This window comes from Lichenostomus cassidix, chromosome W, assembly GCF_008360975.1.
Source record: "Lichenostomus cassidix isolate B80296 chromosome W, HeHo_3.0, whole genome shotgun sequence".
In the NCBI taxonomy this organism is placed as follows: Eukaryota; Metazoa; Chordata; class Aves; order Passeriformes; family Meliphagidae; genus Lichenostomus; species Lichenostomus cassidix.
Window position 1 is genome coordinate 7,905,354 of NC_139510.1, and position 10,890 is coordinate 7,916,243.

General features: G+C 53.9%; 1 protein-coding gene across 1 annotated transcript; it reads left to right on the plus strand.

The window, feature by feature from the left end:
- Nucleotides 1-7,022: 7,022 nt before the first annotated feature.
- On the plus strand, nucleotides 7,023-8,444 carry LOC146425431 (uncharacterized). Its single transcript, XM_085041458.1, has 2 exons — nucleotides 7,023-8,109; nucleotides 8,176-8,444. Exons 1-2 carry the CDS (start codon nucleotides 7,023-7,025, stop codon nucleotides 8,442-8,444), a joined length of 1,356 nt encoding a protein of 451 aa, XP_084897584.1.
- The last annotated feature ends 2,446 nt before the right edge of the window (nucleotides 8,445-10,890 follow it).

The following is a 10,890-nucleotide window of genomic DNA, read 5'->3' on the forward strand; positions in this document are numbered from 1 at the left end:
GCCGGTGAGGACAACTTGTCTGACTGTGAGAGTGGTGTGAGTGGGTCAAGCAGGGCACCCATCAGCTCACTGGAGCTGCTTGTCGCGAAGGGACTTTGGTCCCAGCAGTTAAAGTCTTGGGTGGTGGGAATGTGACTGCCAGAGTGGCTCCTGGATGGTCAGACAGGAACATTTCCTTAACACAGGACTTCACAAACATTGCTGCTGATAGAAATGGGTGTTAATGTCTTCACAAATGACTAGATCTTAAAGAACTAATCAGGTTCTATGTGGAGGTGCGGCAGCCCGATGCTGCGGATCCCGAGTCCCCAGGGCCGGCGGTCAGCGTAGTCCATGAGGACGCCGCCGAGGATGCCATCACCTGGGACTCGGAGGAGGCCAGGCCATAGACCACTCTCTCCCTCCCCTGGAAAGTTTATCCTAAGTTCATTGGGTTAAAGTTTTGCTTCCCCACCCCTGTCACCGCCCCTGTTGCTTGCCCTCACTAGAATTTTCTGTTGCCGGGCTTCCCCCATTGGTTCGTTGTAGTCCACTCCCCAGTTGCTGTTTATTTGCTCCCCCGCTTGCCCATCATATTGCACCGGAGCCCCGTTGGCTCCGCCCCTGCCGTCCCGCCCTGAGAAACCCCGTTGTGCCCCTTAAAACCTTTCGCCCCTTTGTTCTCGGGGGGGTGCGTGGCCGCGCTACGAGACCCGCAGTGCTCTGCACCCGGCATCTCGGCAGTCCGCCCCACCTGGGAGCATTCCAGCGCACCTCCCCGCTGCTTCTCCTAAATAAACTGCGCCCTGGAACCTCCCACCGCTTGGACTCTCTTTATCTCGGGGGGCTATCCGCGACTCCACCGCATCCCTGTCCGGCAGGCACCTGCCTCTGCCGCGGGGTTCCTGCCGCCCATCGGGCGACCCTGGGTCCCTGAAGCCGACTGCCGCAGCAGCCGGAGCAGAGAAGGATAGCGGGGAGGGCAGAAAGCCCGGGCCCCAGCGCAGCCCCTGAGCTAGCCGAAGCCCAGCCAGCCCGTGCGGGGCAAGGCGCGCCGGACCTCTCACGCGCCCCCATACCACTTCAAGTGGCGCCCAGAGTCCCCCTCCGGACCTGCCTTCGCCCTTTGGTGGAGAGGAGTGGACTTCGTTGGATCCGGATCCAGTGATTTGCAGCACTCTCCTCGGAGAGGTGCTCCTCACTGTCGCCGCCAGCCCTCGAGAGCCCCGAGAACTGACCACACTACTATTTTTTCAGGTGAGTTGGTAGGGGAAGGGGTCCCCTAGCTTGCCCTCTTTTCATTTCGTTTCTCCTTTAGTGTAGTCGGGTGAGAGTTTGTTATTTTTACTTCCATTTCTGGGGTTGAAAATGGGAGTCAATTTAACAAAATCCCAGCGGGAATTTTACGTTTCTGTTAAAACCACCCTAAAGGTAGTGAAATTTTCTTTTCCCTCCCAGCTCCTGAAGCGTTTTGTTAAATTTATTTTTTCCGAATTCCCCGATGTTTCCCCTGATGACGCTGGTTCCATCGAATTTTGGCGTCGGGTCCGCGCTCGGATGAACCATCCCCTGTCTCAAAAAGACAAGCGCGTAGACCAGTTCTTTGGCATTCTTAGCCAAATTTTTCATGCATTCCGTCCCCCCCTTAGGAGCTCGGGAGCCCCCGCCAGCCCTTCCCCGTCTACCCGTTCCCTCACTAACCCTAGCCCCCTTCCTTCACGAGGTGACCGTGGCGGCCCAGAAAGCCCGCGGGCTCGGAGTTCTTGCCTAGTCTCCGGCGCCCCCGCGGTCGCTTCTTCCCCTGCCTGGGAGGAGCGCGTGATCCTCTCGGGTACCCCTGGTTCTGTCTTCCCTGATCCCTCTTCCCCAGTTGATTCTTCCCTGCTAGTCCCCCGCAAACCCCGCCATGTCTCCTTTTTTCTCCCCGAAGAGCCACAAAAGGGCGGCGGCTGGTGCCAGAATGGAGCTGGCCACATGGCTTCTTCAACCCCCATTCCTTCTCCCCACAATCCTTTGCTTCCCGCCTTTTCGTCGGCTTTCCCGCCGAATTCCCCTCCTAATCCCTCCCCCTGGGCGGTTTGTCAATCTCCTTGCGGGCACACCCCCTCCTTCGGACCCTCCGCCCCTGCGTCCAACCCCTTTATCCCAGCACCTCCCACTTCCCCTTTCCCACCGAAGCCACACCTTTTCCTCGACTCCTCCCTGGAACCCTCATCGGTAACCCCTCCCTACGTTCCGCCCCCTCTAGTCCCCTCCCCGGAGGAGGGCTTCTCCGGTTCCCACGGCTACCCTTCCGGCACCCGCCGGAAGGAAGCCATCTTTGTTGGTCCTCCAACGGTCTCCGACCGGAAGGACACCATCTTTGTTGGTCCTCCAACGGCCTCCAACCGGAAGGACGCCATCTTTGTTGGTCCTCCAACGGTCTCCGACCGGAAGGAGGCCATCTTAGATGCGTCCTCCGGCTTAGCCGGGAAAGGTCAAACACCAGATCCTGAACCGGAGAGCCTCCAGGCTCCCTTCGCTGCACCAGTTCATGCTTCATGGTCGGGTAATCACCCTCGGTGGGAACCCTTTGACCGAGCCGCATTGAAGGACCTGGCCAAAACTCAAAAAGAGTTTGGCCGGGATTCTAATTATTTTAAAGCAGTCCTTCACGCCACGTTAACCGGCGTCCCTCTAGTCCCTTCTGATATAAAACTGGTCATGTCCTGTCTTCTCTCCCCCATAGAATACCAAGAGTGGGAGGACGAGTGGAAAAGGCAGATCAAGGGGCTAGAGCGACTGCTTCCTTCATACGGCACGCCCAACGGCCCCACCTTTGATTTACTGTTGGGTGAAGGGGATTATTGTAAGCCCCAGACACAAGCCCGGGAGATCCCTACGGATCTCCTAGTATCACTTGCTGGTGCCGCCAAACGGGTCCTGCTTGGTATCCCTCCGGCGGATGCCCCCACCATTCCCTGCTTGGAGATTTTCCAGGGACCCGATGAAGCCTTTCCGAGCTTTGTCGACAAGCTCAAACATGCTATCGACAGGCAGGTCCCTGACCACACCATTCGAGAGCAACTGCTTGTGGATGGGGCGATCACCCGCTCCAACTCCATCTGCAAAGAAATCATCCTATCCCTCCCGCACGACCCTAGGCCGACCATCGCCCAAATGGTCAGTGCCTGTCGACGGCTGGCCGCCGTCAAGGCTCTCAATGTTAACACGAGTCAGGCACTGGCCCTCCGCAACACGTACACCACGTGTAATCACTGAGGCAAGCGAGGGCACTTTGCAGCAGATTGCCCCACGCCGATCGAGGAAATCGCCAAGTTCTCCCGTTCTCCTGCCCCAGCCCGCACCCAGCGCCCTTCCCCTGTGTCCCGTACCGATCCTTCCTCCTTTCCACCCCCCTTCCTCACTGGACAGGGAAACTGAAGCTGCAGAGCAAGATGCCGGCCTCGCGCTGCCAACAGCAACCGGCCGGCCTTGACCCCGCCGAGTTCCAACATGCGTGGGTCGAAGAGGACACTCAAATTACTGGACATGACTTTTTCGTGGTGAGACTTAAGTGTGCCTTTAATGACATGCTTGTTCTTGCCCTTGCAGACGCTGATGCAGGACCCGAGGGAATTTCCATCATCCCTTCCTTGGCCAGAGTGGATCCAGGGGGGTTCTTTCCAATCCAGATTCAAGTCTCCAACCCCCCTCTTGTCCTCTCTAGGGATCAGGTTGTGGCCCGGATCAAAGTCCTCCCGTTCCACGCTATCCTCACGGATCGTCTGCTGGTCGCCTGGTCCGAGGCAGTTGGTAGGAATAGACCAATGCTCACGTGTGGTCTCTCCCAGAAAGGGGACTGTGTCTCCCTTACTGGAATGTTAGACACCGATGCAGATGTCACGGTCATCTCATCTGCGAGTGGGCCGTAGACATGGACGAAGGAGCCTGTGGCTCAGTCGCTTCGAGGTGTGGGAGGATATGCTCCTGCGGAATGGAGCAAAGACTCCATCTTAATTGAAGGCCCCGAAGGCCGCATCGCCACCGTGCGGCCCTTCATCATTAATTCGGGATTTACCCTGTGGGGGAGAGATGCCATGTCCCAATGGGGAGCCCGAGTAGAATTGGCCCCGGCTCGGGATTTTTGATTGGGGTCGCTGGTGAGCGCCCGACCCAGCCATTGAATTGGCTCACAGATACACCTGTCTGGGTCGACCAGTGGCCTTTGCCCATACATAAATTGAGAGCGCTCGAAGAGCACGTGGAGGAGCAACTGGCGAAGGGGCACATAGTGCCCTCGACCAGTCCATGGAACTCGCCCGTCTTTTTTATCAAAAAGGCGGGAGGGACCAAATGGAGGCTCCTCCATGACCTCAGAAAAATTAACAAAGTCATTGAGGACATGGGGTCTCTTCAACCCGGGTTGCCATCACCTTCGATGCTCCCGCGGGACTGGAAGATTGCAGTGGTGGACATCAAAGACTGCTTCTTCCAGATCCCCCTACACCCGGACGATGCGCCCAGGTTTGCCTTTTCTGTCCCCTCCACCAACCGGGAACGCCCAATGCGCCGCTATCACTGGCGAGTGCTCCCGCAAGGGATGAGAAACTCCCCCACCATTTGCCAGTGGTACGTGGACAGCATTCTGTCACCGATGAGAGAGGTTGCAGGTGAGTCCATCATCGTTCATTATATGGACGATGTATTGGTCTGCTCCCCAACTGAACCCATCTTGCGGACAACACTTTCCAGAGTCTTGGGGGCCCTGGAAAGCGAAGGGTTTGAAATCCAACCCTCAAAAGTACAGGTGACCGCGCCGTGGCGATACCTTGGATCGAAAATTGAGGAGCGCACAATAACACCTTTACCGATCAAAATTGTTGACAATCCGTCTAACCTGCAGGAAATGCACCAGCTCTGTGGTGCCATCAATTGGATTCGGCCGCTGATCGGAATCTCCTCGGACGACTTGGTCCCGCTGTTTTCACTCCTGTGCGGAGATCGCAACCTGACATCCCCATGGACACTGACCCTGGAGGCGCGAGAATCTATCAGAAAGGTACAAGTCGCCCTGAAAACATGTCACGTTCACAGATGTGACCCCAAATTGCGCTACAATTTAGCCATCCTTGGAAAAATGCCCCACCTGCACGGCCTCATATTTCAGTGGGATTGGGATGATGCAGAAAACCGACTCTTGATTATTGAGTGGGTCTTTCTGCCCATCTCTTCCCCCAAAGTCTTGGTTACGCCACAGGACAAGACGGCGCAGCTCATTAAACGAGCGAGGTCCCGCCTGTCCACCCTAGCAGGGCGTGAGTTTGCGTTCATACACGTGCCATTCGATGTCAAATCATTCGACTTTGTTCTCCAAAAGAGTGAGGAGATGCAAATCGCTCTTGAATCATTTCCCGGCCAGGTAGTTACCTGGTTTCCAAAACACAAAATATTTGCAATATCTGAATTAAAAATTGTTTTAGATCGGGTTCAAAGTCGGAAACCCCTCAATGCCCCGACACTTTTCACTGACGGCTCGGGCAAGTCAGGGAAATCGGTAATCGCTTGGTGGAACCCCTCGACTGAGCTGTGGGATTGCGACATCGAGATCGTTTCTGGGTCCCCCCAGGTGGCCGAGCTCGCAGCCGCTGTCAGGGCATTTGAGCGCTTTCCGGGACCCTTCAATTTGATTACTGATTCGGCCTATGTTGTGGGGATCGTTTCGAGAGCAGAGGACAGTTGGCTGTCCCGCTCCTCCAACCCAAAAATTAATAGCTTGGTCAAGAGGCTCAAAACAGCCATTTCCCACCGTGACCAACCATTCTACGTAATGCACGTACGCTCACACACTGACCTTCCCGGTCCAATCACGGAAGGGAATAGGGTGGCAGACGCGCTCGCTGCACCCGTGCATGTTGCCAACGTGCCTGACCGATTCCAGCAGGCATCGCTGAGCCATGCACTTTTTCACCAAAATGTCCCGGCCTTGAGGCGGATGTTTGAAATAACAGCGGACCAAGCCAAGGCCATTGTGGCGGCCTGTCCCCATTGTCAACCCCTCCAAATTACATCCATGGCGTCCGGAATCAACCCCAGAGGGCTTAACAGCGGGGAGCTTTGGCAATCTGATGTGACGCACGTGCCTGAATTCGGCCGTCTAAAATATGTTCATGTGAGCGTTGACACCTTTTCAGGTGTGATTTTTGCCACTGTGCACTCGGGGGAGAAAGCAAAGGATGCGATTTCGCACTTCCTGCAGGCCTTCGCTGTCCTGGGCATCCCTAAAGAGGTCAAGACGGACAATGGTCCCTGCTACACCTCGGGACCAGTGAGGAAGTTTTTCCTCCAGTGGGGCATTTCCCATAACACCGGGATTCCCCACTCAGCCACGGGTCAGGCCCTGGTGGAGAGGGCTCACCGGTCCCTCAAGAGGGTGCTCCTTCAGCAAAAGGGGGGACCAGAAACAGAGACTCCCGCAAATCGGCTGGCAAGAGCTCTTTTCACACTAAATTTCCTGAACTGCTCTGATAAAGAGCCAGACCCCCCGGTGGTTCGCCACTTTGCCAACAATTCGCGGGCCAAGCTGAAAGAGCGCCCCCTTGTCCTGGTCAAGGAACCGGACTCCCTCAACATCGTCAGCCCCTTCCCACTTATCATCTGGGGGCGTGGCTATTGCTGCGTCTCCACTCCGGAAGGGCCACGGTGGGTCCCGGGCAAGTTCGTTAAACCTTTTCTTAAGGCAGGCCCGTATTCGCCGCGACCAGAGAAAAAGGATGTGACCTCCGCGCATTGGCGTCGGAAAAAGAAGGCAGAAACACCGCCTCCGTCGCCTCGCCACCTCCGCCCACGCGTTCCCAAAAGAACCATCTAAGCTGCAGAAAGCCTGTCCGGTCACTCCCTGTTCCAGTCTCCCACTCTCCTTCCCCATCTTTCCTGTGGCCTTCCCGCCCTCCCTCCTCCACCTACCCCAATCTTTATTGCCTTGATTAATGCTGTTGTGTTTACCTCCCCATTCAGTGGCAAAGATGCTGTTCACCATCAGCGCGTCATTCCTTCTCCTCGTGATGGTCATCGTCCCAGTCCAGCTGTGGGTCGTGAGGCAGCCTAGCTCCAACGTCTGGGTGACATTGGCCCGAGCCATGAACAAGGAGCAAATGTGCTTGTCCACTGACGCGGTCCGAGATCCGCTCTCGTCTGCCTTGGTGGGAGCCCCAGTACAGGTAGATGCGTTTCCGCCATCCCTCGTCTCCTTGTGGAAGTCAACTTTTGATTTGAAACAAAATGTCTACAAATTCTATAAGGACCGCCAGGAATTTTCTCTCCCTCTTCCCATTCAAAACCCTCTCTTGCTGTGGCAGAAGTGGGTTGCGAGTGAGCCAAAGATGGAGAAAGAGCCCCATGAGTTTCAGTTAATTGGCTCTCTAAAAGCTCCCGCCTGTATCCAATTTGATTACCAAACTCCATACAAATCCGACCAAAAATTATATCAGGGGCTGAGACAGGGCAACCCTAACTATGTTGCGAAAAATTGGTGCACCCATATTACCCACGTAAAAGCGCCCTCGTCTTCAAATCGGCATTATGCTCACCCGATTCAGCTCCCTGAGGGAATGTTTTTAATCTGCGGAGAACGCGCCTGGGCCGGGGTCCCCTCTCACCTTGTGGGTGGTCCGTGCACTTTTGGCCATCTGACTCTTGCTTCTCCCAACATGACCCACCTTCCGGTGTGGTCAAATAATTCGGTCCCCAAAAAACCCAATGAGGATGATTGCAGCACCGAAATTTACCATTGGAGTAAAGGAAAAAGGATAGCCGTGTCCGCCTTCCTGCCTTGGGTAGCTGCAGCCAAGGCCCTTGGGGAAGTTGGAAATTTAGAATGCTGGGTTTCGAAGCAAGCCAGGTTGACATCAGAGGCCATTGCAGACCTCCTACAGGATGAGCAAGTAACCAGGCACGTGACTTTACAAAATCGAGTGGCCATAGATTTTTTGCTCCTTGCCCATGGACATGGCTGTCACCAGTTCGAGGGGCTTTGCTGCTTCAACTTATCCTCCAAAAGCCGCAGCATCCACCAGAGGCTCCGGGACATGGACGCACTCATCAACAATATCACCTTTGAAAGCAGCCTCTGGTTTGAAAATACCATCGACGGCGTCCACAGAGCGGTGAACCTCACACTGTCTACTGTTGGAGGATGGGCCCATCAGCTGTTGCGAGGACTGGGACTGCCCGAATGGGGAGCCACCCTATTGAAAGACTGTTTTATTGTTTTAGTTGCGGTCGTTTTAGTTGCTGCTTCGTTTGCTTTGATTAAGAAATATTTAGTTCGCTACATTCGGTCCTTATTTAGTAAAGAAAGGGGAGGTGTGGAGGTGCGGCGGCCCGATGCTGCGGATCCCGAGTCCCCAGGGCCGGCGGTCAGCGTAGTCCATGAGGACGCCGCCGAGGATGCCATCACCTGGGACTTGGAGGAGGCCGGGCCGTAGACTGCTCTCTCCCTCCCCTGGAAAGTTTATCCTAAGTTCATTGGGTTAAAGTTTTGCTTCCCCGCCCCTGTCACCGCCCCTGTTGCTTGCCCTCACTAGAATTTTCTGTTGCCGGGCTTCCCCCATTGGTTCGTTGTAGTCCACTCCCCAGTTGCTGTTTATTTGCTCCCCCGCTTGCCCATCATATTGCACCGGAGCCCCGTTGGCTCCGCCCCTGCCGTCCCGCCCTGAGAAACCCCGTTGTGCCCCTTAAAACCTTTCGCCCCTTTGTTCTCGGGGGGGTGCGTGGCCGCGCTACGAGACCCGCAGTGCTCTGCACCCGGCATCTCGGCAGTCCGCCCCACCTGGGAGCATTCCAGCGCACCTCCCCGCTGCTTCTCCTAAATAAACTGCGCCCTGGAACCTCCCACCGCTTGGACTCTCTTTATCTCGGGGGGCTATCCGCGACTCCACCGCATCCCTGTCCGGCAGGCACCTGCCTCTGCCGCGGGGTTCCTGCCGCCCATCGGGCGACCCTGGGTCCCTGAAGCCGACTGCCGCAGCAGCCGGAGCAGAGAAGGATAGCGGGGAGGGCAGAAAGCCCGGGCCCCAGCGCAGCCCCTGAGCTAGCCGATGCCCAGCCAGCCTGTGCGGGGCAAGGCGTGCCGGACCTCTCACGTGCCCCCATACCACTTCAGTTCTAGAAGAATGGGTGTGGGGATCTTTACAAACATCAAGCTGCTGCAAGTTTGTTGCAGAACCCAGCACAGTCAGAACTTCTGAACTTTAGGGAAAAATGTGCAGGCTTAATAGACTTCTGAATATTAACTTCTCCGCCCAGGCTGTGCTTAAAGCTAATTTTAATGGTCATATAATGCATGATGAGGGGGGAATACATGTTAAAGGGGGAATGTGTAGTAGGCGGTTCAGGAAGTCTGTAACTTCCTAGTACCTCAGCCAATGGGGAAAAGAAGAGGGCAGTATGCAGCCAAGAGTTTAGGATAAAAGGAGGCTGTGTCCTCCAAAAACTCGAGAGAGACTTTGCAGGGCTATGTCCCAGTGGACTTTCTCCCTTTATATGAATAAAGTTGATTCTTACAGGACTCCTCTGTCTCCTTTGTGGACACTGATGTTTCACAGCATGATTTTCCACACACTGCAGTTTCTCTTCCCAGGAGACCTTCATTCAAAAGGCTTGCAAGACACATATTACTTGCTTTATCTGGGTGCTGCAAGATAAGATAAAATAAAATAAACACAAAACTTAAAATAAAATATAAAATTAAATTTAAAAATAGTTTCTTTTTCATTCTGTAAAGAGGAAGTGCCAGGATGAAGATAAAGTTAACACTGTTGCCTGTCACAGCATGTTTGATAGAAGCTCGCCATGTTACATGAATCAAAAGGATCAATGTGCTTCCACAGTCTTTATTTTTCTGAGGCATCCCATGTCCTAGTCAAATTGCATCTCCTGGTTGGTGACATAAAATGCAGTTGTTTTAATGTATTGTTGTTCACAAATTAAGTTATTCTGAGAAGCAAGGTGTCTTGGAGTGATGTTATGATAATCCTTTATTCCCTATCGTTGGTTTATATGCTCAAAAAAAATGTGGTCCTGTCGCTTTAACTACGTTCAGCCTCAGAGAGAAACGCGGGTTGTTTTGAAAACTTTTTCCCCAAGCCTTGCTGCGGGGAGCGAGGAGGGGGAGGGGAAGATTCCTCGCTCAGCAGAGACTGTGCGCTGGGACAGCTATCGGAGTGGGCTCTGTTCTGGATTTTTTTTTCTATTTTTCTTTTTTTCTTCGTTTGGACCCCTTTTCTTTGATCTGCTTTGTCGCCCGAAAACCCAAGTGAGCCAGAGGACAGCAGAGCTCTCAGGGAGCTCTGCCCAGCCCCCACAGAAGGTGAGGAGGGGAGAAGCTATGTCTGAGGAAAAGGACTTTTTTAAAAATCAGATTTAATAATTCTTTTCCCCCTTGGTTTTCCCCTTCCCCTGTGCCTTGCAGGGCACTCTGCGTGGTTTTATTAAATAAATAGTTTTTTCTTCACTTCCAAGAAATTCTGTTGTGGGTGGGGGAGGGGGTGTCAGAGCCCTTCATTCTCAGAGGAGAGAGAGTTTTATCATTAATCCAGGACAATATTTGGCGCCCAACTTAGGGGGCCTTGATTACTTGTTTTACACCTTTTGTGGGGTTAGAGAAAATGAAGAAAAAACCCTAATAATTACATTCTGGTTTTAAACGCTTTGTATTGAATTACAGCTATCAGTAGTCACTATGCTGTTTGATGGGAGGTTGTTTGATGTAATACTGTTGGAAAACGCAGTTTTCCAGCAAAACTTATGCTAACTAAACAGGCCTGAACAAACCCTCAGCATAGTCAGGCCTCAGTAAAAATCCTAACAAGCTGTTATGAGAAACTAACACCTGGGAACCACAACTGTGTTTCTGAGCTGTGAGAAGAATGT